Below are 27,596 nucleotides of genomic sequence, written 5' to 3' on the forward strand. Positions count from 1 at the left end.
TCATTTCAGTAAATAATTATGGTAATTGTGGAATTCATTTTAGGTGTGTGTTGTGTTTATAAGTGGAAATGGTGAGCATTTACCTGATGTTACAATATGGCCTATACTGTGAGCTCACATTATAGCATTAACATGCTACCTTCAGTTCACCCACTCTCCCCATATAATGAATAATGAACAAATGTAACTAAACAAGGGCAGCTGTCTGTAAAGTAAGTTTGAATCACAGGGTTCACTAATGATAAAAGTCATTCGTCTCTGCTCAGGCAGGATGAGAGCAGTCTTTGTGCAACTCCTTCCTGCAGACATTTTACAGTCTGGAACTATCTCAGTTTGGTCCCTATAATGAACCATCTTCTGGACTATTTCTAGTGGTAGGAGAGTAGAAGAGTAACAAAGAGTAAATGTTTGTTTATTCTATGTCCCGGGTATAAGGGCCAACGTCTCTGTAGAGGCAGGAAGGTGAGACAGCGTCCGGAGAAAAGACTGCCACCAAGCAGAGAAGGCCACAGCTTGGCTTCAATCTACCATATGGCATTCCAAAGAACATGTGAGCTCTGACTGGATCAAGGGCTGGTTTTAGGGCTGTGCACCTTCTTTAAAAATAACTATTGGTTTAAAAGGATGTGAATTCCCTTGTGTTTCCAGATGTTTTCAGGCAACAATAACAATGTCAAGATATCTCTGGTGATCAAGGCTCCTACTGGTGAGAGATCAGAATTTTGTCTAGTGGCAGTTTTGACAGATCCTAAAGTATCACCGACGGTTAATGTGCCTGCTGCAAAGAACGTGTACCATGCAGATCACAGAACTGAGTGTGAATGAACTTTGAGCAGCACTATAAGAAAATGAAATGTATGTCAGAGAGAGGATACGGAGAGATGAGGTGCACTGTTGGAGTGTGGTAGTGAGGGAATACATGGATAAGGAGGTCTTGGGGGTGCCAGAAACGGCTGTTGTATCTGGCGCCACCAGCGCGAAAGCCAGCCCTGACTGGCCCACTGCTGAGAGAGGAGGGCATGTAGACACTTCACAAGCAGCAGTACCTGTCAAGATTAGATTGGCTAGACTTGTGATAAGATGCACACTGGTCTGCATCAGCATTTCCTTGTGTGTTTGCTCTCTCAGAACTGACAGTATTCCATGAAAGTCAGTTTTCCAGTCGGTTCTGCCGTTCATTACGTGGAAGGCACCTCACACAGGTTTCGTGTCAGAAGGGGTGAGATGTTGTTCACTGGCAAAATGTTGATACAGATTGTTATGGAGGTATGGGCGGGGCTTCCATGCTATATTATAGTGCTGTGATTTGAAGTATGCTTTCTGCCACAGATCCTTCTGTGCAAAGGTGGGCTGAAGTGTACATCTTTCGAGAAAGTTTACAAAAAGTATGCAGCATTATGTGACACTCCAAAGCGTGCACCTGTTGTTATCACGAGAGTGCACCTCGTGCTCAATAGTTATTGTAACCTAGCAGCAGAGGCCTTCGCGGAGAAGAAATGTCTCCGTTTTACGGGTACTGCCTAGCATTTTCTGCTTGAACATGTTCTTAGTATACACAACATCATGTGCAATTTTGCAAATTCACTTAATGCATAAAAAATCCTCTGAGCCAGCTTAAGAAACGGAACTGTTTAGCAAATTCTCTAAAGGTGACCATCATTTGACTAGGACAGGGAAACCCTTGATTGATGCTCTTCCTGTGACATAGCATTAAGCACAGCAGATAGAACATTTTTGACTTTTGATTAAATGAACAGTTTATATTTGTTTGACATGAATTAGTTGAATATTGACCTTGGGGCAAAATGAGATTTGCGACTGTTTAAAGTTTGCATAATTAGTGGCTCTGATTTTACAACCATATTATTCTATTTTAATGTTTTGCATCTTGTAATTTAATAGAGTTTAACATTCAATTACAATACTGGCAAGTATTGCAGATATTTCTGTACTATTGTTAATGTGTTATAGGCAGCCTCTCTCTTTAGACAGCAACATATTTCTGTATCTGTGGTAATGAATGGGATATTGCTTGTTGTCCTCCTGGTTTGTGGAAAACCAAAGGAGTAATCCTTTTATTAAAATCCGAGTGCAAGTAGTGAAAATAGTGCAGGGCTTGACTCTTATGACAGAATGCACTGCTCAAATCGAAAGGAAACTTGTACTGGGACAAATATTTAGTAGCTGTATGAACAAAGCGAATTGAAAATAGTCTGAAATGAGCGCGGTAGGGCTGGAATTCTGAAATCAGTTTATTAAACATACTGCCTAAACAATGAAAAGTGTCTGATTCTTAGTCAGTCAGTCAGAATACTTTATTCGACTAATTAAAACCATAAAGTGCATATAATATAATCAAAATACATATACAATCCTCATAAATAATCATTATAAAAACACGTTTAAGAATGTCACAGCATACAAAAATAAAAACATTATATGCACGGAATCCAATTTCCTGATTTTCAAACAACATGTCTCTTCCTCATCCTGACAGAATTAGCAACACTAAAACACTCATTGAAACTAGTTAACATCTGGAGATATATTAGCGCCGATGTGACTTGCGAAAAACCTTTATATTTTAATAATGGTTCTATAAAGCGCTAAGCAGTAATGATCACACAACATCATAGAGTGCAATGTGTTCTGGGTGGAAAATTATCACAGGAACCAGGGCCCAGTTCATCAACCTTCGCCACCCATGGGGTTCTGAAAGTAGTTAATGCAGACTATTCAATCTAAGCCTCGTAAGAAGATAAGGATGGTGTGGGATTGTAGATTGTAATAACAGTTAAATAGGGCACTGTTGTAGGACATGTTTTTAATAGGCTATAGGCCCGTACCATAGGTTTAAGAAGCTCCCACGCTTCTCTCTCTGTGCATACAATAGGCAGATAATGTTTTTTCACCCATGCCATTTCTCTTTTGGCGAGACCATTAGGATACTCAAACAAATCAGGAAGACACACTTTCTCTGCTAAGTTCTTTATATGGTGGATCCAAGGAATATAGTAAGTCCAATTGGTCGCGCACTGCTTGTCCTATCAGCGTGTTGCCCCAAAGCATTGTGGTCCATGAAGTAAGCATCAGCGGGTGCGCCTCTGCCAGTGTCTTGAGCAAAAAATCACTGTTGCGTTGGCCATCCCTGTACACGTGTTTCCGGGTTGTTACCTCTCGTCAGCAGGGAATAGGCATATATGTAGGGGTGCTGCGTAGGCTTCCAAAAAATATCCTCAGGTCCGGTACCACTCGTGGCACGCAGGTGCGTAACCCGGGCTCGTCAGCCCCACCAGCTCAAGGGAGCTTGAATACAAAAGAAAGTCCAATTGGTCGCACACTGCTTGTCCTATCAGCGTGTTGCCCCAAAGCATTGTGGTCCATGAAGTAAGCATCAGCGGGTGCGCCTCTGCCAGGGTCTTGAGCAAAAAATCACTGTCGCGTTGGCCATCCCTGGACACGTGTTTCAAGGTTGTTACCTCTCGTCGGCAGGGAATAGGCATATATGTAGGGGTGCTGCATAGGCTGCCAAAAAATATCCTCATGTCCGGTACCACTCATGGCACGCAGGTGCGTAACCCGGGCTCGTCAGCCCCACCAGCTCAAGGGAGCTTGAATACAAAAGAAAGTCCAATTGGTCGCACACTGCTTGTCCTATCAGCGTGTTGCCCCAAAGCATTGTGGTCCTTGAAGTAAGCATCAGCGGGTGCGCCTCTGCCAGTGTCTTGAGCAAAAAATCACTGTCGCGTTGGCCATCCCTGGACACGTGTTTCGAGGTTGTTACCTCTCGTCAGCAGGGAATAGGCATATATGTAGGGGTGCTGCGTAGGCTGCCAAAAAAAAATCCTCAGGTCCGATACCACTCGTGGCACGCAGGTGCGTAACCCGGGCTCGTCAGCCCCACCAGCTCAAGGGAGCTTGAATACAAAAGAAAGTCCAATTGGTCGCACACTGCTTGTCCTATCAGCGTGTTGCCCCAAAGCATTGTGGTCCATGAAGTAAGCATCAGCGGGTGCGCCTCTGCCAGGGTCTTGAGCAAAAAATCACTGTCGCGTTGGCCATCCCTGGACACGTGTTTCGAGGTTGTTACCTCTCGTCAGCAGGGATTAGGCATATATGTAGGGGTGCTGCGTAGGCTGCCAAAAAATATCCTCAGGTCCGGTACCACTCGTGGCACGCAGGTGCGTAACCCGGGCTCGTCAGCCCCACCAGCTCAAGGGAGCTTGAATACAAAAGAAAGTCTAATTGGTCGCACACTGCTTGTCCTATCAGCGTGTTGCCCCAAAGCATTCTGGTCCATGAAGTAAGCATCAGCGGTGGCGCCTCTGCCAGGGTCTTGAGCAAAAAATCACTGTCGCGTTGGCCATCCCTGGACACGTGTTTCGAGGTTGTTAGCTTTTGTCAGCAGGGAATAGGCATATATGAAGGGGTGCTGCGTAGGCTGCCAAAAAATATCCTCAGGTCCGGTACCACTCGTGGCGATATCCTAAAACCCGGGACATGTATCGGGTCTAGAGATTTATCAGTCCGACAAGTACCAACTTGCACCCACCTGGGTGATCCACTAAAGAACTACAAGCACCAGAGTCCCGAGGGGCGATATGGAGGAGGGGCTAGTGGTGTGCGCTCCATTGATGACTAAACACAATATGGCTCCCTTGAGCTTTGGGCCGACGGGTTCTTGGACGACGCACCTGCGTGCCGGTTCTGGCATCGAGGCCTTTGACTGTTGTGTGGCGGCATTCTCTTCCACCCCTGACGATCTTTCTCTATTGATGAGGGAAGTTATTCCGAAACCCGAGACATGTCTCGGGCGATATCCTAAAACCCGGGACATGTATCGGGTCTAGAGATTCATCAGTCCAACAAGTACCGACTTGCACCCACCTGGGTGATCCACTAAAGAACTACAAGCACCAGAGTCCAGAGGGGCGATCCGGAGGAGGGGCTAGCGGTGTGCGCTCCATTGATGACTAAACATAATATGGCTCCCTTGAGCTTTGGGCCGACGGGCTCTTGGACGACGCACCTGCGTGCCGGTTCTGGCATCGAGGCCTTTGACTGTTGTGTGGCGGCCTTCTCTTCCACCCCTAACGATCTTTCTCTACTGATGAGGGAAGTTATCCCGAAACCCGAGACATGTCTCGGGCGATATCCTAAAACCCGGGACATGTATCGGGTCTAGAGATTCATCAGTCCAACAAGTACCAACTTGCACCCACCTGGGTGATCCACTAAAGGACTACAAGCACCAGAGTCCCGAAGGGCGATCCGGAGGAGGGGCTAGCGGTGTGCGCTCCATTGATGACTAAACACAATATGGCTCCCTTGAGCTTTGGGCCGACGGGCTCTTGGACGACGCACCTGCGTGCCGGTTCTGGCATCGAGGCCTTTGACTGTTGTGTGGTGTCCTTCTCTTCCACCCCTAACGATCTTTCTCTACTGATGAGGGAAGTTATCCCGAAACCCGAGACATGTCTCGGGCGATATCCTAAAACCCAGGACATGTATCGGGTCTAGAGATTCATCAGTCCAACAAGTACCGACTTGCACCCACCTGGGTGATCCACTAAAGAACTACAAGCACCAGAGTCCCGAGGGGCGATCCGGAGGAGGGGCTAGCGGTGTGCGCTCCATTGACGACTAAACAAAATATGGCTCCCTTGAGCTTTGGGCCGACGGGCTCTTGGACGATGCTCCAGCGTGCCGGTTCTGGCATCGAGTTCTTTGACTGTTGTGTGGCGGCCTTCTCTTCCACCCCTAACGATCTTTCTCTACTGATGAGGGAAGTTATCCCGAAACCAGAGACCTGTCTCGGGCGATATCCTAAAACCCGGGACATGTATCGGGTCTAGAGATTCATCAGTCCAACAAGTACCGACTTGCACCCACCTGGGTGATCCACTAAAGAACTACAAGCACCAGAGTCCCGAGGGGCGATCCGGAGGAGGGGCTAGCGGTGTGCGCTCCATTGATGACTAAACACAATATGGCTCCCTTGAGCTTTGGGCCGACGGGCTCTTGGACGACGCACCTGCGTGCCGGTTCTGGCATCGAGGCCTTTGACTGTTGTGTGGCGGCATTCTCTTCCACCCCTAACGATCTTTCTCTACTGATGAGGGAAGTTATTCCGAAACCCGAGACATGTCTCAAGCGATATCCTAAAACCCGGGACATGTATCGGGTCTAGAGATTCATCAGTCCAACAAGTACCGACTTGCACCCACCTGGGTGATCCACTAAAGAACTACAAGCACCAGAGTCCCGAGAGGCGATCCGGAGGAGGGGCTAGCGGTGTGCGCTCCATTGATGACTGGATCCAAGGAATATCATTCGTCCTCTCAAGAGAGAGGCATCTTTAGCTATGATCTGATTCAGTTCAACTTTAGGATTGGACCAGCTACTAATGCAACACAATAATGGGGCTAACGCCATCAAATCAGAAATAAATCCCCACTCCCAATTCCAGATGAACAATAAAGGATGGTACAGTTTGAGGAACAGAAAGTAGTTTTCTCTAAAACATATTCTCCACTATTTGAAGGCCACCCGACTCCTTATACCCCAAATGTTGGACCCATAGCAGGACATATCAGTTCATTTTGCCTTGTAGACTTTCAACATAGATTGAATTGGCCTGGACCCAACCTTTTTGCGAAGTCAAGGGTTGTAGCCACAGCTCTTGAATAGGTGTTTCTTTTTGCTCACCGCTGTTGGGCCAAATTGCTGCATTCATCAAACAGTACTAATATTTCAATACCTTATTCATACTGTTTTTTCTGTTTTCTATTTTCAGGCCCATTGACATTATATGCAGTTTATATGCAGTTTAGAAAAATTTGTATTTAAGTCTGATGACAACATGAAATAATTTTTTTAATGAGCACTCGCTGGAGCCTTATAGCAGTCCTCCCTAATACGCGTCATCCACACAAAGGAATGGACGTATTAGTGTCTGATTGGTTGCATGCGGCAAAGCAGTTTTTCATTTAGGATGTTTTTGGAATCACAGCGTAATTTGTAAAAAGAAATTTAAAAATTTTTCACAGTCCCTACGATTTCTCTAAGAGCACTTCACCATCACTGCCTAATGTTGGCATTGCCAAATACTTGAGCTATCTTAATGCTACCTAGTATCTCTTTCTTTCATCACCCTACATATCTTTGAATCCTATTTTACTCTTGCAAGTTCTTCTTTATCCCCGCTTTCTCCCTTCGTCACTGTTTTCTTACAATTCTTGTTCTCCCTTTTTTTGCATTCCCTTCTATGTACTTGGACAGGATCTGATGATGAACACAATACCTTATGTGTCGCATGTAGCCTAGTCATAGTAGGAAGTACTAGAAGGGAGTCATTCCAGTACAAAGTCTACACTAGACATCACCCACACACCTTTACACTACGATGCAAAGGTGTTTGTGTTATAGTAGGCAGCACCTGAGAACGGTGAGAGAGCAGCAGAGCCAGCTCTAGAGAGATAAGGCTCTGCACTGCTCTCTTCCCCTAGCACAACTCTTTACACCAACTTTGGTAGCTTCACTGCATTGCACTACATTTTAATAAATCTGACTCGACAATAGGCAAAGTCTTCGACGGTGTCTAAAATGTTGGCTTCCTTTTCCTACTGGATGATCCTTCTAGCAGATATCCTCTAGTGTTTAGTTCAGGTTTCAGAAACATAATGTAGAGCTTTGGGACAAATATACAGGTGAGTAAGCCAGCACTGGAAGAGATAATTCCAAAGACCTCCACAGCCACCATGTATTTCCCCTGTGTGCTTAGATAGCCTGGAAAGAATGACACCCACACACTGATAAAGATAATCATGCTGATTGTGATCCACTTGGCCTCATTGAAGCTATCAGGTAACTTTCGTGCAAAAGAAGCCACTGTGAAGCTGACACCGGCCAGGAAACCCATGTAGCCCATCATGCACCAGAAGGCAGTCTGTGAACATTCATTGCAGTGGAAGATGATGGTCCCAGTCTTCAATGTCATGTCTTTAACAGGGAAAGGAGGACACAGCATTAGCCAAGTAGCACAAATTATAACTTGAATAACTGTGCATACAGATACCGTAATCAGTGGAACCCACAGACTCAACCACCTCCTTATATCACTGTTGGGGTTTGTAGCATTGAAAGCGATCACCACGATGATGGTTTTGGCCAATACGCAGGACACACAGAAGACAAATATGATGCCAAATGCAGGTTGTCGAAAAATGCAGGTTATTGTCAGAGGTTCTCCAATGAAGAGAAAAGAGCAAAGGAAGCTCATCATTAGGGCCACAAGGATCAGATAACTGAGGGTCCTGTTGTTGGCTTTAATGATTGGAGTCTCTCTGTACTTAACAAAGAAGCACAGAACAATTACAGTCATGAGGACATAAAGTATCACAGTGGCAGTCAGAGAGGCACCCAGGGGCTCGTCATAGGAAAGGAATTCTATTATTTTTGGAACACAACCACTTCTCCACTTATTGGGCCACTGGTCACTTGGACATGGCCAACAATTACTGGAATCTGAAAAAGATAGTAGGCATTTAAGATATGAACTTTTTTAAATAGGGAATTACATTTTCTAACATTGGAATGAACTATAGATGCTCTCTGTAATACCAAAGGGTCCTGCTTTCAAAAACAATACCATTCATGCAGAAAAAAACACTGTGGAAGTGAATGTGCTTGTCAACTGAAAGAAACGTGTTGTCTCAATTATCATGAAGTTGTTTGTCACAGTTGTTTTAACCCGAACAACAAAATAGAAATGCCAATACTGATAATCTATTTAAAGCAATACTTCTCAACCAAAAAAGACTCTTGATCAAAATTGGGAAATGCTTGTCGATAGCTTTTTTAATTTCCAAAGGATTTTTTAGAAAGTGTATTTGTTTTAACTTTCAAATGTATATTGTCAATACAATAGCATTTATATACAAAAGAACATTAGGAAGAATTAGGACACAAAAATATGGCATTAAAATAACCAAGCATTCGTAAATCAGTCATATCACAGTCATTCCGGACACATTCATACGTTCATGGTACAGAACTTAGCCTAACTTGCATATTTAATAAACCAATAGGCTAAGTGATCGGTCAGCTCAGTTGGTCAATTAGGTTTTACAAAAGTCATCAAATGTATTCATAAGATTTTCAATTAGATTTGCTCAATTTCAAAGCCTTAGTGAACTCAGGTTGTACAGTTGATGGCGAACAGTTTGGGGAATATCTACACTGAGACGAAATTTGAGGGAGCAGACACTGAAAGAAAAAAGGAGGGCCCTCCTTTTTCCTTTCAGTGTCTGCTCCCTCAAATTTTGTCTCAGTGTAGATATTCCCCAAACAATTGGGGCCCTCAATAGGAGGGCCCTCCTTTTTTCTTTAAAAATGCAGAACTCCAGTTCTACTTATTGGATGTGTGGTGTTTTTGTCTTGTTTTATTCATGAAAGTATAATCTAAGTGTCTTAACCTGTGTGGAGTATTTGTGTGGTGTTTTCATTGTGTTGCTGTGTGTGTGTGTCTATTACACAAATATTTTACACATTGCCTCTTTAGATAAGCCTGACTGCTCTTTGCCAAGCTACCAGAGGGTGAGCACATGTTATCTTTTATTGTGTATCTAGCTTACCCTGCTGAAAAGAATCCCCAGTTCTAACATCCATGTAGTATATTATTCCCCCAGTGTGGACGCCTACAATGTCTTGTCATGGCTACATGCAGAATACAACATAGCGCGTCAAATGTAGTAGGTGTTTTTGTAGGCTGTCTGAATAGAAAGTGATTTAGGAGAAGTAGACGTACTCCTCACAGGTATGCAAATACTCAACACAGGAGTGAAAAGGACACTGGTGCTTCTACATGAACACTAAATATCAGAAGACCTTCTAATAGATCAAGCAAGGCCTGTGGCAGTTCACATTTAAAGGCTCTTAGCCATCACTCCGGGGGAGAGGAGTTGGGCTAACTGCTAGGGCGGTTGACCTCGAATCTGGGGAACCAGGGTTCGAGTCTCGGCAATGACCCTGAACATCCTGTGATTCTGGGCAAATCATTTAATCTCCTCGTGCCGAACAAACATGAATGTGTGCTCATGTAACGCAACTGGTGCTATGTGAATCGCTCTTATAACCAATAACGGGTCAAGTTCGCGCCATATAAAGCTCTGTAAAAAAATGTTTAAATAAAAATTACAAAATGTCTAAAGTTGAGGTTTCTCTGAGCTCCAGGTGCAAACTTAATGGCAGCCATGTGGCCCCTGAACCGAAGCTATAAAAAAAGAGACAATGCAATAAACCAACAGAAAATACTTTACCTGGCTCTTTTGACATCTCCCCTTCGGGGCACATAATGCAGTCGAAGCAGCAGGATGAGTGCCCTGTCTGTGCTGCCTTTCGGGAGCCAGGAGAGCAGCTTTCGCTGCACACCGATTGAGGAACCTTAGCAAAAGAAAAGCCTTTAAGAAATCCTTGATGTCACACCAACTTGTTTACATTTCTGTTTTTAAGTCAGTGATACTGAAAGTTACAAGTCCTCTCTATGCCTTCTGTATGTTTCTCAACCTTATTCTCCAAGATATCATTTTAAAGTTCTCTCTAAGAAGCCTTCCAACAGGTTTGTGCCTCCAGCGGCTGGATAACTTTAAAAGCAGAGTGATGTATATTTCACCATGTGAGCAAATGAAGACATTGGTCTTCCATGAGGGGGGTTCTACACAGATGAACTATTTGATAGACTTACACCGAATTGTGCATTTTACAGTAGAATTTCAAAATATATTTTCTAAAAAGTCACATTTTTTTGAACAACAGTTTTGAAAATGGAAATTCATGGTGGATTCTGAGTCGTATGCTATGCCTGAAACTGTACTTGGAATGGATAGGGTGTGAAAATTAAATGTGCTAGATATGTCTCAGTCTCAGGACATGGTCAAGAGAACTAGTCCACAGGTTAGACAAGTCTGAGAGGCTCAGGCACTAGAGCCGCTCCTCAGCACATAGGACCCTCAAACGTTCAGGCATCATACATATACCAGTGCTTAATTTGTCAAAGAATAAGCGGCGGGGTCCACATTTTTGCTCAGAAGCCCGCCACTTGTGCTTTTGAATGTCAGGGTACCGAGCACAAGGAGTGCATGTTGTTAATTCTAGCTTATCCCAATACAACCCACCAGCAGACAAAGTCCCCCTACATCACTCTTGCGTGCTCTTTTTCTTTGTTGCTCTCTTGCTTTGTCACTGTTTTCCATCTTTCTTCTCCTCCTTCTTTTCTCTATTTTATTCTCTCTAGATCTCATGAGGGAACAAAAGTGCCAGTCCCCCAAAATGAGTGCCGGTGGCAGCCACCGGCAACCACTGACTCAAATGAAGTATTGGGTTATTCCAAACCTACACCTCTAGACTTCAAAAAGCAACTAGGATGTTCTGAAACAGTCTACACACGTTTTAGCCTCGAAGACTTGCTTTGCGTTGTTGCTCAAAGGAGCTATGGTTCCTAGAAAACTAGCTTCACATTTCCAGAAAGAACTCACGTTTTCACCCGAAACAATAGCTTAATATTTGGCTACATGCACCACCTCCCCCAAACAAAAAATGACCAGGGTCTGTAAATAATTATTTGTGTCCACAAATACAAGCTTTTTTCATATGTAATTGTGGTTCCAAAAATCAGAAAATCTTTGTAATCATATGCTTTAATGTGCAAATAAGGGAAAGTGTGCATTTTGTTTTATTGTGGAACGTGCAGTCGTCAGCACTAACTGTCCTAGGGAAAATTCTCTAAACAGATATGCAAGACCTCCAATTTTGGTGAATTTGTGTTCATGCAATGGAGTTTATTCTTGTTCAGTTCAATACACGTAACTGAATCCATCTGTTTGCTGTTTGCCTACCTACCTCTTTACCCTGTTTTGTCCACAAGAGGGCGCTGCCGTTAACATAGAGCTCTTTTCCATTGGGTGCCATGGTGTTGAAGAGCCCGACCTTGATATACTGGATGGCACCATCAGAGCCGCGCTGCCAGTTTATGATGTCATAGAGGGCAGGTTGATTGCCACGTGTGTCAAATGAAACAGTCTCCCCAACCTTGTTCTTAAAGTTCACGCGCTTCATGTAATGGAGAAGCTAGAATAGAAACCAATAGGCAATTTCTATTTACTTACAACATTTATTGCGAAAGCACAAGTGATTAGGTGTGGTGGTGTAGAGGTTAACTTCAGTAACTAGAGAACTGGGGTCCAATTCATAAAGCTATTTACACACGTAAAGCTAGCTGACATGCTAAAATCTATTGGCAGTTCGGGCTGGACTGTTCCCATGAGGCACAGGGTTAAGACTGATTTGCATATGGCCAGGTCCAAACTGGGGTGGCATGGTGAGCAAAAGAATGATGGATTTAACCCAGATCTCTTGACTGGAGGCGAATGTTTTTATTTGTTCTGCATTCCGTCCATCAATTGTGTGTCTTTTGCTTTCTCGCCCTAAGTGCGCCAGATATGCCCAGATGTGGGTTCTGGGCTCACTGTGCCACTAGAATCAAGGGCTTCTTGGCTGAAGAGGGGTGAAACCCCGAAACCAGTCCTAGGATGCTTGTTTCCTGTTCAGGGAGGATCTGGCTTGGCAGTTCGGGCTGGACTGTTCCCATGAGGCACAGGGTCAAGACTGATCTGCATATGACCAGGTCTAACCTGGGGTGGCATGATGAGCAAAAGAATGACGGATTTAACCGAGATCTCTTGACTGGGGCAAATGCTTTGATTTGTTCTGCATTTCGTCCATCTTTAAAAATAAATCCCCAATTCTATTTTGGGAGTATAAAACCACTTTTGACTTTCACGAATATTGGTTCTACTCTAACAAATGGCTTTACTCACACACACCAGTGTGTGTCCCTGAGCAGTAATACCCTGAAAGCTGGGGCACCAACAGATGTGCATTTGTGGGCATTCACAAACCACCACTTTCCCACCTGAAAATAGTCAACAGGTTACCCCTGCCAATGGCATAATCAAATTCCGTTCCAGCGCCTCCAATATTAATGTTGTATACATTAAATGGTTTTCCGTTTGGTAAAATACTATTGTGCTCTGTCTGGTGGTTTCTGTTACGAACATTGTAGTGGACATTTGACATAGGAGCAAATTCATCATATTGATGTTTGTGGTGTCAATTTAAAAGGCGAAAATAATCTAACTTGACTCCTACTACTACTCTAGCAACAGTTGCTTCATTCGCTAGTAATATGGCTGTAGATGCATTCTGTTTTATTTAAATAATAAAACGAATTTCGTAGCGCACGCTGCATCGCATTTTGCGATGCAGGGCGCGTTACAAAATTAGTTTTATTTATTAAATTGTTTACTTACCTCCAATTATCCATATTCTGGTTTTTAGCTCCCCCACCCTGCCCCTCCCCGCCCCGCCTTTCTGCCCCACCAGAACTCCCTCCACGGGCCGTGGCTGCTGCATTTACATCATGTTTAAACAGTGGTGGCTCGCCAAGGGGGTGCTGCGGGCGGTGGGGCAGGTGAGGGGCAGGTTGGGGGGGTTAGTGGACTCGGACATAAGACAGACAGGAGTAAAGTAAGTAGTTAAATAAATAAAACTATTTACCTTGCACTCGCTGCATCGCAGAGTTGGCTGAGCTTCCGACGCAGACATTGTGTCAAGCTTTCAAACTGTTCTCATACCAGACTGCCCGTCCCGCCTCACACCATGTCATACTTTTAGCTTTCAGGCGAAATATGTCTATTCATTCTCCCTCAGTCTCACCTATCTCCTTCCCTACTAGATACGCCTGATATGGCACCCAGTTATTTTTGGGACAACTTTGAGGAGGTAGCAGTTTGCCATATACATCTGACTGCATGTTACAGAATAGCATGTCTGTATGCCACCCTGCTAAGGTAGAAGTCGGACCTCTAGCCCGACGCATTGCCACACGGCGCCTGGCCAGCAAAAGCCCAATGGCCACTAGTTTTCTGTCCGCTTTATCCACTACCCTGTCATAGCCTAAAAGAGCTAGCGTAGGGTCCCGTTCCAGGGAGGAGCCAATAACGGTGCCCAACTCTTGAAATTCTCCTTCCCAGAATTCAGCGATCTTGCAACAGTGCCATGCTACGTGTATGAATCCAGCATTGCTTCACAACATCTGGGGCATTCCGCTGTGTCTCGCAGTCTGTATTTGAATAGCCTTTCTGGGGTATAGTATACTCTATTGAGAGAGAGAGATTTTTTATTGTATAGTTAATAAAAACCATTACAAAAGAATAAAAACATCGGTTAAAAGTGATCAGTATACATTCCTGATTGAACTTAGCAACATTAAAAAAGCAAAATTAAGTCAAAAGTAAGTCAAAAGTGTCCAGTGCCAAGTCAATTTGTTTATACATTGTCCGTTAACTAGTTGTGGGGTGGTGAGTTAAAATCAAATTCATCCACTGTATCCATTGACTGGCTGGGGAAAATGGTAGATGCAACTTCTTGCATGGCTACACGGAGTAAGATCTATCCTTAGTTTTCAATTTTGTGCAGTGACACCCCTTTTGCATTCCAACTTCATGACAAATTTGATGAATCTGCAGATGAATTGTGGATCCGCTGCACTCAGGGTTTGTATAGTGGCGGAGCGACAGGTACGTATTCCATACTCAATTAACTTTGCCTTTAACCAGTACCGTCGTTCCTGAGCCAGTGCGGGGCAGATGCAAAGTAGGTGGATGAAGTCTTGTTTTGAGTCGCCACATAGGTCACACTCCTTAGAGTCAGGTTTCCTCCAGTCTGGTATATCAGCGTTTGTCGGCAGATTTCCCATCCTTAAGCTGAGGTATTTTGATTTGATATATGGAGAGAAAGAAAACCCAAAATAGGCTGCAGGTTTAAGGACCTTGTATGATTGAATTGTCATCCATGCGTGAGCTCGGTGACTGAAGATCGATTTGTCATTGATCAGCGAATGCCTGTTTGCAACCTTTTTAACAGCTAGTTTAAATGATAGTACCGGTAGCTTAATTTGCCACAGCGATGCAAGTTCAGTAATGTCAAGGGACTGTTTTAAATACTTGGCATACTGGGAGTTCGGGTTGTTTTGCATTGCTTCCCAAGTGGCAAGGTTGATTTCTGTTTCCCTGTTCATCCATATATTATACCAGAATATAATGGTTTCATACTTTTTTTGGAGTTCTTGAGATTGTAGGCCAAACTCCAGTCGGACCTGTGCAGGTGAGGCATTGGGCGGTAATGTGAAAACCCGCTTATAGACCCTAATTTGAATTTTGTCAAGAAGCTGTGCACTTCTGCCATGATGTAATACACTGCCATAGCCTATTGTAGGGAGCAGCTTGGCCTTGATGACTGTCGAAAATGGATTAAAATGGGGACCTTTTAGCTGCTTAGAGATGTTGTTTAACGCATATAACAGGGCTGTTCCCTTTTTTCAATGACATCAAAGTGCAAGGAAAAGTTAAAGCGTCTGTCCAGCTGTATTCCCAAATACTTATAATTGTCCACTATTTCCAGCTTCTTGTCATCTATGAAAAAAACTGGAAATGCGTTACGCCGACGTGTCAGTATCATGATCTTTGTTTTTTGACTGCCTATTTCGAGACGATTGCGTTTTGTGTATTCTGCGAGACCATGCAGGAGGCGTTGCAGACCTATTTTTGTCTGACTTAGGAGCACCACGTCATCGGCATAGGAGAGATGTGTCAGGAGTAATGCTCCTAGCCTCGGCGGATGGGCGTTGATCCCGTCCAACCTTGTAGTTAGGTCTGCCATGAACAGATTAAAAAGGTGGGGGGCCAAGACACAACCCTGTTTTAATCCGTCAAATGTGTTGATCTTCCGTTTTAGACCGTGCCCATTAGCTATCTTTACCTGCATCCAGGTATCAGTATATAAGTCCATTATGGGATTCAGAATTGCGTCCGGCAGGCCCTGCTGCTTTAATTTACACCATAATAGTTGAGGGCTGACACGGTCAAACGCCGCCTTGAAGTCAACAAAACAGGAGTACAAGGCTTGGTGGTTTTGTATACTCTTTTCAGCGATTAAACTCAATGCCATGGCATTAGCCATAGTGCCTGTACCCCTACGAAACCCAGTCTGGTTTACCGGAATCTTCTTGTTATCCTCAGACCATTTTAAAAGGTCAATTAGCACCAAAGATGCATAGTATTTAGCTTCGGCATCGATAAGTGCTATAAGACGATAATTAGATGGATTTTTACGGTCTCCTCCTTTATAGATCGGGTTTATGATCGCCCCTCTCCAGCTTTCTGGGAGACGACTCGTGTTATTTATTGATCTAAATAAGGTGTTTAACTTGCCTGCCCAAAATTCAGGGTCCTCCATGTAGATTGCCTGGTGGACACCATTTGGTCCTGGAGCACAGTCTTTCCTGCTTCTCTTAATAATCTTCAATGTTTCAAATTCTGCATCTGTACTGGATGTCTGATTTCCACACGGCTGATTAACATTCAGGTTCTTAAATTTTGTAGCTGGTGGGGTTAGTGTGTTATTGGATATTGTAGTGGGTGGCACCGATGGGTTTACTGAGAAGGTGTCCAGTAAATGCTGAGTCCATGCTTTTTCCGTGACACAGGTCGTGCTTATTGTTTGTCCTGATCTATTTAATGAATTTACCTGTGCCCAAAATGCTCTTGAATCGGATTTTTTTGCGTTGTATAATAGCTTAGTCCAGAATTCTGTGAATTGAGTTCTTTTTTCAATCCAAAGTAGTTTTTTATATTGTTTCCTGATTAATCGTACTGTTTGCCAGACATGAGAGTTTGAACTGTGGCCCTTTGTTTGCCTCATACACTTCTGCAGGCGCCTTCTTAAGGGTAGTATGGTCTTGCTAAACTGACCCCCTTTCTTTAGGTTGGATTTATTGCTAAAATTGACTCTAGTTTTTAGTAGCTTATTCAAAAAAGAGGTCCATGCTTCTGCACACAGTTCACTTCCATTGGTTGTGGTTTGAAGTAGGTGTTTGGCATCTTTGGCTATTTGTGGTAGTGAGTTAGTATACTCTATTAATGTAATATATTTGAAATGTATAAGTCTGTGACATCAATTTAGCGAAATAGTCTTTGTCACTGAGCAGCAATATCTTCAACTCTCATCGTCAATAGACCTACCCAGATCCCTCTGCCACTCCAGTCACGCTTTTGTGATGCCCGGTCTGCTTGCCTCTTGTGCTAGGGCATATATTTTTGTGGCCAGCTTAGTGGAAGTATTTGAGTGTATCAGGGAGGATAGCGCTGGCATGTCTGGAGGTTCCTGCATATCTTTTCCCAAAAGGTTATGCATTGTGTGTCGGACTCTGAAGTACTGAAAGCAAGCAAGGAGTTTCTGTGCCTCCACACCATCTTGGAAAGTGTTCCAATCTCTCACCACCCTCTCACTGAATAGATCCCACAATGTGACTATCCCCAGTGTGTGTAATATTTTAACCACACTCTTCTCCCAACTCAGCGGGATCCAGGGCCACCATTCTATCAGTATGTGCGGAGAATATAATGGAGAGCCAGCCTGGTGCTCCAGTAATTGATGCCAGGAGTGCACTGTGGAGTTGAGTGAGTCATAAACACCTAAGCGACATGAGGGTTGAGGAACAGCATTTGAGGGAGTGCATGAGGGTGTGCAGCAACTCCATCAATATGTGAATGTGTGGCAGGACGCTTGGACCATGGAGCCAATGAAATGCTGGAATAGCTTGTGCAGCTCTGAAGTAGTTCTAAATCAGAAGCGCTGAGCCCCCCATATCGTACAGCATTGCACCCTGGGCAGCTTCCCCACCCCTCCAGAAGTAGAGCATGGGAATCCATTTCTGGTCCCATTCCCCTCCCTCCATGACACATAGGGGAAACATCCAGCTGTAGGGGGTTTGTGGTAGTTTTCAGCGGTGGTGGAGGTTTGGGGTAGTTTTATGGGGTGGTGGGGGTTCAGGGTAGTTTTAAGGGGTGGAGGGGGTTGGGGTAGTTTTCATGGGTGGTGGTGGGGATTCAGGGTAGTTTTCAGGGGTGAAGGGGGTTTTGGGGTAGTTTTCAGGGTTGGGGGGTTTGTGGTAGTTTTCAGGGGTGGGGGGTTCTTTATAGTTTTCAGCGGGGGCTGGGGTATTTTTTAGGCGTTGTTTTTAGGGCTCAGGGAGGGGTATGGGGTAGTTTTTATGGCTTATCGGAGGGCGTGGTAGTATTGAAGACAGGGTTTTAGGCATTTGGGCAGGGGGGAACACAGAGTGGTGGTTGGGCTATTTGCACTTCACGGTGGGAGGGGGCGTGGGGGAGGTTGTACCTTAGGGCAGTGGGGAGGGGGTGGTAACCTTAGCCACACACACCCCTTTCCCATGCATGCCTTTACCATAAAATGTGTGGTAAAGGCATGCGTGGTAAAGCAATGTGTGGTTAAGACACTTTTGCTATACAGATGACATTGTTTAGGTGTGCGGTGTTGAGGAACTTATTATTCCATCATACATGGTTTTGCTATTTATATTTTATTTATTTTTTGCATTTGTATGGCGCCCAGCTACCCAACAAGGGTTTCCCGGCGCCTGTGACACTGGGTTGAACGAAGGCAGGTGCTGAGTTGGAGTTTAGCACAGTTGTTTCTGGAAAAGCCAAGTTTTGACAAATTTCCTGAATTTAGTGTAGTTTTCTTCTTTCCGGATGAACTGGGGGAGGGAATTCCACAGAATCGGCCCTCGAACCGAAAAAGATCTTCCGCCAGTCCTTTGAAGTTTGTATCTGGGGACAGAAAAATTCGCTGCAGTTTGGGAACGCAGATTTCTGGTTGGCAGGTAGGGGGAAGCTAATGCTTGTAGATAGGAGGGTGCCGTTTTGGATTTTATCTTGAACATGAAACTGAGGGTTTTAAAACTAATCCGATGATTAACTCTAAGCCAGTGCAAATCATTTAGGTGGTGTGATATTCTTTCAAACTTAGGTATCCTGCACAAGAGTCTTGCGGCAGAGTTTTGTATCATTTGGAGTCGCTTGATCACTGCTAAGTTCGAACTTAGGTATAAGATGTTTCCGTAGTCAATACGCGATGTTATTAGTGCTTGACTACGGTTTTTTGTGTGGCAGGGGGCAACATCCACATGATCTTCTTCAACCATTTTATAATGGTGAAGCATAGGCCCGTGACTTTATTTGCCTGCTGTTTTATTGACAAAGTATTGTCAAAAATGACCCCCAAGTTTCTTGCCTGAGTCGCTGGAGAGGGAAGAGTGCCCAGCTCAGGAGGCCAACATGCTGTATTCTAGCTGGAGTTCACAAAGTTTCCACTTGGACTGGAAGAATAGTCAACGTGCTTCTTGGACCTGTTGCATGAAATCTGGATACAAGTATAACTCCTTGCCTTCATATCGCAGAGTCTTTAGGTCACGTGCTTTGCCTAGTGCCGCATGCCAATCTCTATAAGTGAGGATCCATGCCATGACGAGACTGGGGCTCACTCCCGAAACTGGTCCGGATGCCACTGAACAGTGTTCACGTTTAACCATGAAGATCTTCGAAAATGTTTCTCTTCCCAAGATGGTGATCAGGGGCCGCTCCACAAAGAGTTCCATAGTTTCTATAAGAGTCATCTCCGTAACCTCCACAATCCATATATTGATCCTCTCGGAGCGCCCTTCCAGGTCCTCCGCTTTAGCTCATAGTGAGTTAAGCAATGTGTCCATCTTTTTATGTGCCGCTGACTCTGCCGTTATGACATCCTCGACCTCAGACACCCTCCTCTCCACCGTGTGCAACCGCTCATTGTGATTGTCCAGCCTCTCTGTCAATTTATCCATTCTGAATGACAATGCATCAATATTGCCATCTGTTTTTGTTAGGCTACGCTGCATGATTGCCAAGATCTGCTTCAGTTCAGTGTCCACAGCTGGGTCTGTAGCATCTGACCCCGTTTCTGCAGAAATAAATTTAGCATCCCGTGCTTTAGGAGTTTTGCGCAACTCGAATAACCCTGGATGGAGCTTGTGGGGTTTTACTCCGCAGAATTTCGTGGAGTCAACAAAAAACTCAGCCAATTTCAAGGAGCTCCGTTTGCGGCGGAGTATTACTGTTTAGCTCCCCCTAAGGTGTCATATATGATATGCAGCATCCTACAACATGCAAAACTCATTTGAAATTTGTTCTGCACTTGAATGAGGCTGCACCCTCCATTCTGGCCTTGTGACGAAGGGTGCTGCAAACACTGCCGCATATCTTAATCCAGCCAGGCACGCTATGCATGTAGCACCCTCCCGCTGCTCCTTTTACCCATCTGACTACACAGCACCTTCCACCTCAACACAGTGCTCCCCGCCTGTCCCATCACTCACCCACAGGATCACGCTCTCGCAGAGCATGGTGTCCAGGGCCTCCATGCTGCTTGCATCTCTCTGGCTCTCTCGGCAGGGAACACCCCCGGATGTTTACTTTTTACTTTGCGGAAATCGGCCTGCCCTCTCACTGAAGGTTTGATAGGCAGACAGATTGACTATTCACAGGTGAGGTATTATGAGTGACTGGCCTGCAACAATGTAAACCAATAGAAAGAGGAGCTGTGACAATCTGTCATAGCGGCTCTTGTGGGACACAATTATTTTTGGTGGTGAGGTTGTGCAAGAGACTGGTATTGGTAGATATATGGAACCGAGCTGGGCTGATTGGCTGTTGTGGACTCGGTCTTTCATCTTGGAGGAATGCTTCATGGAGCTCGGAGCCAACATTACTGGATATGTCTTGGGACACTCGCATAGAGTCTTCAAAGAACTGTGACTATTTTGTTTGAGAAAGCGTGTAGGAAGTGAGTAAATGAGTTACTGTTTTCACTGGCACAGCACGTTATTTATTTAGACTGAACAAATGTGACTTCAAATTCTGCCTGTCCTACATGTGCTGTTCATACATGAACAAAATGTGTTGTTTCATGTGACAGTAGCTCTGATTTGTTCTTACCTAGCTCCAGGGGGATCACTGTCAAATGATTTCACTATGAAGTTCCTTCAACTGAGTTAGTTCACCCGTCTCTCTGGGCAATGATGATACACAGTTGTTAAAAGAACATCAGCAGGGGTGCCTGAATGCACAAGGTGGAGTCTTACATGCGGTGGGCAAGCAAGCACCAGCTGTGCAATCGTACTTAAAAGAACACACAGCACTAGGCGCGAGCACTGACACTCAAAGCACTCTGACTCTCCATCATGTATTTCAGATGTCAGTCTGTTAACCTCTTCTATGCTTGTGACGGCCGGGACCCGTCATCAGGCGTCACAGTGGGCGTGTGCGCAGGACGGCCAAAGGCCATCCGAATCCCCACCCACTAATAAAAATTCACGCACAGCGCGGAAATTTCGGATGCACGGAAGGGGTTAAGACAAGAATATAAACAACTTTATGGCTTCCAAATTAGAGATGAGAGAGAGCACGTGCCGGTAAATGCCGGTAAACTCTGCTTGGCCGGTGAAGGGGTGGAGTTTTTTGATGAACTCCGTGCTTTGCTTCCTGGTGAGGAGTAGCCAAACTCCGTGAACTCTGCCGGCGTAGCGGAGTTCACCGCCCACCGTTAAACTCGAGTTGGAGCTTGGGCTGGGCTTTATGCACCTTGCCCAAGTTGTGTCCCAGTTAGGCTGTGTGCTCCCATTAGCCAAGGCAATGCAGGCCTGTGAAGCAGGTTAATGGCGGCTTCCCAAGCTATGCCATGTTATTGGGAGTGGTACTGTTGGGGAGTTGCAGGCCCCCGGTTCCTGGTTTGCTGTTGCCTTCGCACAGTTCGCCACTCCACTCCCCAGTGTCAAGACGCAGTAGTAATGGATGACAGCAGGGAGGGAAGGCCCCAGGCAGCTGAGGTACCAGGTCTCCTCACCCTTTCAGTAGCCGGCCCCCACTCTCCCTACCTGCACAGGCCTCTCTCAGCCGCTTCGACATGCATACCGGCGGCGGGGACTGCTTTGTCCTCTAGCAGCGTATCTTCAGTAGGACCCCTCACTTCCCATGCCCCCCTAGTCTTGTACATGGCAACAGAGGCCCCTATCATGGGAGCCACACTCTAGTGTATGCCCGGGCCTCCTTACCATCCCTGCTCTCTCCGCATCTCTCAGATTTCCATTATGCAAAGGCAGCCAGGGTGTCCTCTCCTGGTCCCACCGCAGGTGCTGCCCCTGCACTACCCGTGGTCAACTCTGTGGGACCTGCTGCTCCTGTCCTCTCTTGCCGTCGCCTTCCACCGGCCCCGGCAAGGCCACTGGTTCTTTCAGTGTCTGGTGTGGCCTCAGTGATCCTTCACTCTGCTGCCTCTGTCAGGCTTGCCTCACTGTGCCCGAAGGTGCAGCCTCACCTACCATGGCCTAGTAGTCCATATCACCAGGCCCTAGCCGCACCATCCGTCGTCTTGTGCACACACTGAACATTGGTAATTGTGTCTTTGTCTCTGTGAGCTAGTTGGCAGACCCATAAAGGATCAGTCATTTATCCATTTCTGCACAGAAGGCACCAGGATTCTTGTGGATCAGTGACCATGCAGCTGGAGCTTCACTCTGTTGCACCATGTTGGAGCCAGGCAAGCTCCACCCCACCATCATTGGTTTTTACTGCAATTTGGAACATGTAAGTTTCCTTTACATTTGGTCTCTTTTTTTTCCTGACAAGAAGACTTTAATGTGAAATTAGACACTTTGCATGTTTTTACTTCAACACTGTTTTGTATCTTCATGCTTTTTAAACTTGTATTTTGTATCTACAATATTTGTTATGGCCAGAAAGGATTTGCTATGAGTTGCTTTACTTTGTGTTAATTTACTCCCATTGATCTATCGCCAAGCTACACCCGAGCCACTTTTTTATTAACAGAGCTCAAGAGACCACACAGTACAAAAAACATTTGAGCAATACATCATGGAGTGTGTAACCATCATTGTTTATATATTTTTGTTTCTTTCTACCACACTACCTCACACTTAGTTCTTTTTTATGCAATTTTGACTATATGGTCATCATCTCTTCATATTATGGGCAAAATAAAATCCTTTTTAGAAGGTCTCTCATAATATTGCACACCACGTCAAAATGGTCAGACACCTGCTTCCAAGTGCTTAAAATCTCCTCTACTAGCACAAACTTGAAGAAGGGGAAAAATGATCCTTCTTAACTCGTTATGTCTTCTAACATTCCAGTGCTTGACTCCTTTCTTGATAAAGTGAAGGGATTGCAAGCTTTTATGTGTGCAACCAATGAGAAACTTCAACAAATTGAGAATGATGGATCATCATGGAGGGAAAGGTGGTGAAATGGAGCAACTTGTTAGTTCTCTTCATTATTTGGCCACTAAAACCCCTTTGCTTGAGCAGGAGATCCTGAAACTCAAACTTCATACAGAAGATTCAGAAAATAGGAATCATCATAATAATCTCCACTTCTATGGTCTGCCAGAATCACTTGAAGGCTCCAATCTTCTTGACTTCTTGAAAAACAAAATCCAGATCTTCATGGTCTTCCTGCTGCTCCTCTCCACAATCTGCAGTGAGCTCATCGTCTGGGCCAGCCTAATCCTTATGTTTCTAAACTTAGAGGAATAATGATGCTATTACTTGAATTTGAAGACTTGCTATGCATCCTGAAAGCTGCTAAAGATAAACAGCGTTTGATTTGGTTTGGCCAACATATCCAATGCTAGAAAAAAGGAGTTCCTTTCTCAGAGATCGCAATGATCCATTTGCCCAGATTCTGTGTGACAAAATGGCTTTTTTCTTTCAGTTAAAAGTTCAAACAATATATAGTGAACTGGAAGGGCAGGGCTCCGACCCTCCCACTCCACAGGCACAAACAACGGAAGATGTTTTAACCATCACTAACCACCTGACCAGCGCCGCGCCAATGACACTGGGTTCAGTCAATTATCTTCTACTGGCCACTAAGTCAGGTTCCCCGGCCGATCCATGCCCGACAGACATCATTCATGCTGCATCAAATCTAGTTAGCACTCTACTTGCCCCCTCCTAAACAATGTTATGAGGATTGTGAGTTCCCGGTTGCCTGGAAGAAAGCCTGTATCAGACCCATCTTAAAGAAACCTTCCCTTGACCCATGCGAAGTAACAAGCTATCGCCCGATCTCCTGCCTGCCCTAAGCAGCCAAGGTTTTGGAAAAAGCTATAAACTCAGAGCTAAATGCCTACCTGAATACCAACAATTTCATTGATAGCACTCAACATGATTTTCGCTCAGGCCACTCCACTGAGTCTGCACAAATCATGGCCACAGAGGAAATCCCTTGGCAAATTGGCAAGGGTGGCAGAGCTGTCTTTATCCTACTTGACCTATCAGCCGTGTTCGACACGGTCAATCTTTCAGTACTTACGCAATGGCTAAATCCAATAGGAATTTGGGACACCACGCTAGCCTTCCTCACTTCCTTCGTGACAGGCAGAGAACAGAGATTGTGCTGGGATCATTTTAAATCCAACAAATGTTATCTCAATGTGGAGTTCCACAGGGGTCAGCACTCTCGCCAACACATTGTTCAACATCTAAGTGATTCCACTGGGCAAATTATTCAAGGATCACAGCTTTTTGCTGGTATTGTATGCCGACGATACTCAAATTATAATCTCTATCTCCTTCACAGAAGACACACCATTGACCAGATCCCACTTGTCTCGAACAAATCATGAAATGGATGCACCATAACTACTTAAAATTAAATACTGATAAGACGGAGGTTATGGAATTTGGCACTGGTCTTCCCATCTGGAATCTAGCATGGTGGCCGGCAATGGCAGGAGCCTGTCCGGTCCCAGTAGATAAAATGAGAAACCAAGGGTTTGTATGTGATGATCAGCTCAGCCTCTCAGGGCAGATTAACCAGGTGACATCGACCTGCTACTTCATTTCAAGATACTGCTGAAAATCTTGCCTTTTCTTCCGCTGGAGCTGGGGAAAATGGTTGTGGTAGCACTCATTCTCTCCCGTACTGCAACACCCTCTACCTAGGTGTTGACAAGCGTCAATTATCCAAACTGGAATCTCTACAGAACACCGCAGCCCGAACCTTGTTGAATATCCCCAAATTCAATCACATCTCGAGGACTATTTGGAACCTCCACTGGCTTCCAGTTAAGCAGCTGATTGAGTTTAAGGCATTGTGTCTGGTTCACAAAGCCCTGTCTGGAGGAGGGCCAACAGACTATCACAAATTATTCCAATGGTACATCCTCCGCAGATCGGCTAAGAAAGCACTGGTCAACGTTCCTAAAATTAACAAGGCAAGATGGGGAGAAAGATGCTCTTCCCTCCACTGTAGTGACCTGAACCTCCCCTGGTTTTGCTGCATTTCTCTGCAACCCCAAGCGCCAAGACACCTCAGCAAACAAACCACTTCCTTACTTTACTTACTTAATGAGACCGTTGAACATTTGTTGTGATATTCTCCACCCCTGCTTATGCATTATAACTCACAAATCCACTTCTAAATCCTTTGATGATCCTATTAAATTAAATGTGTCTTCAGAATATTAGATCCCATGTTTTGGACACTACTGTTCAGAAATCTTAAGCGACTCAAATGCACCTGTTATCTTTTTTTGCTACTTTTCTGTATAATGGCTGCTTGTCCTTATATATTGGACCTGCTCTCTGATTTTGTTCTTGTTATGGTGGTGAGACTTTACGTACCACTTCTCAGTACTATTCCTTTCAGCTATGGAAACGAATCCTTGATCTGCTTCTTCTTCTGCTTATTTATATTTCCCATCTTCTCTCCTTTTTTTCACTATCTATATTCTGTGAGTGGTTATATGCTGTTTAATTTCTTTTTACCACCCTACTCATCTCCCATGTTGTTTTTAATAAATGGTGTCATTTTGTCTCCATTCTCTTCTTTGCAGTTTGCCACCTATACTCCTGTACTTTTGTATCTAATATGTTTAACTTTGTTTCGAGTTCTTGGACACCCAGTCAAACAGCAAAAGGAACTTTCTCATTTATCTAAGCATAATTCCCAAATTGCCTTTTTACAGGAAACTCATTGCAATGTTGTTGAATCAGTTAAACTGAAAAGACAACGGGTTGTTCAGGTTTGTTTTTCTCCTGCTATTGACCATAAGGGTGTTGTTGCTATTCATCATCATAAAGCATTGAAAATGCAGTGTATATCTACTGACTGTGACCCCTGTGGGTGCTGGTCAATGCATTATTCATATCAAACATATTTCTCTTTTTAACATTTATGGCCGAGTTAATCTGACCAAGTACTTTTCCAAACTATTAAAGTAACACTTGCCAATATTTGTAATCTTAATAATAATATAGCAGGTGACTTTAACCAATTGTAGGATCCTTTTACGGATCGAAAATCTAAACGTAAATTAATACCAGATAACTCTCATCAGGCATTCCAACCAATATTTGATGTTGGGAAAACTTGCAATCCTGATGAATTAGATTTTTCTCTTTTTTCTAATGTGCATAACACAATGTCCAAGATAGATTATTTTTTAGTCACTAAATCCATGCTCCCGACTAAACAATCCTCTGGAATAGGCTACATTTTTATATCTGATCATGCCCCAGTACTGGCTTCTTTAGACCATTCCAATATAGACTCCAAAATTGGCAAATGGAGATTCAATAACTCCTTTTTATCCAAAAAGCAATTTATAACTGAAGCTACCACCTTTACACAGGAATACTTCCACTTTAACAATTCTAATGACACTTCCATTGTTAATATTTGAGATGCTGCTTAGGCTTCCCTTTGAAGCTTTTACTCTGCCAGGAGGAACATAATTTTAAATTCTCAACTTCTCCTCCTACTCTAAAATATTAAGAAGCTTGAACATGCCTACTTTACCTCTGAATCTCCCTTGATGTTGCATGACTTGACCAAAGCTAAGTCTGATCTTAACATAATTGCTACCCTTGATGCCTACAACATTTTAGACATTTATATCTAAATTCCATGGAGGTCAAAATGAAGATAGTAAAATGCTGGCTAACTATTTAACGGTAACTGCAACCACAACAGTGATGGACAGAATGTGGATCAATGTCACACATTCACCCCAGTCCAAAGATCTGGGCCCAAATCCATCGTTTTTCCACTCCACACCACCCTGGGTTAGACAATGGCGATATGCAAATCAGCGCTGACCCTGTGCCCCATGGGAACAGTCCAGTCCGAACTACAAAAGCCATGTCCTTCCCAGAACGGAATCAAGCATCCGAGGACCGGCCCGGTTTCGAGGTAACACCTCTCATCAGCCCGGCTAGCTTGACTCCAGTGGTGTGGAGTGCCTGGGTCTCACGTCTGAGCATCCCCAGTACACTTAGAACGGTAACTACAACCACAACAGTGATGGACAGAATGTGGATCAATGTCACACATTCACCCCAGTCCAAAGATCTGGGCCCAAATCCATCGTTTTTCCACTCCACACCACCCTGGGTTAGACAATGGCGATATGCAAATCAGCGCTGACCCTGTGCCCCATGGGAACAGTCCAGTCCGAACTACAAAAGCCATGTCCTTCCCAGAACGGAATCAAGCATCCGAGGACCGTCCCGGTTTCGAGGTAACACCTCTCATCAGCCCGGCTAGCTTGACTCCAGTGGT

At 44.5% G+C, this 27,596-nt stretch overlaps 1 protein-coding gene across 1 annotated transcript in view; it reads right to left on the bottom strand.

Moving 5' to 3' along the window:
- Positions 1 to 7,600: 7,600 nt before the first annotated feature.
- The window catches only part of LOC144797783 (extracellular calcium-sensing receptor-like), a 142,035-nt gene continuing 122,039 nt past the window's right edge, over positions 7,601 to 27,596 (bottom strand). Inside the window, exons 5-7 of the mRNA XM_078668546.1 lie at positions 11,899 to 12,126; positions 10,320 to 10,443; positions 7,601 to 8,526 (exon numbers count right to left, since the gene is read on the bottom strand). Of these exons, the coding sequence (XP_078524672.1) occupies positions 7,601 to 8,526; positions 10,320 to 10,443; positions 11,899 to 12,126 (1,278 nt within the window). The remainder of the gene's footprint in view (positions 8,527 to 10,319; positions 10,444 to 11,898; positions 12,127 to 27,596) is intronic.

Source organism: Lissotriton helveticus, chromosome 12 (assembly GCF_964261635.1).
Source record: "Lissotriton helveticus chromosome 12, aLisHel1.1, whole genome shotgun sequence".
In the NCBI taxonomy this organism is placed as follows: domain Eukaryota; kingdom Metazoa; phylum Chordata; class Amphibia; order Caudata; family Salamandridae; genus Lissotriton; species Lissotriton helveticus.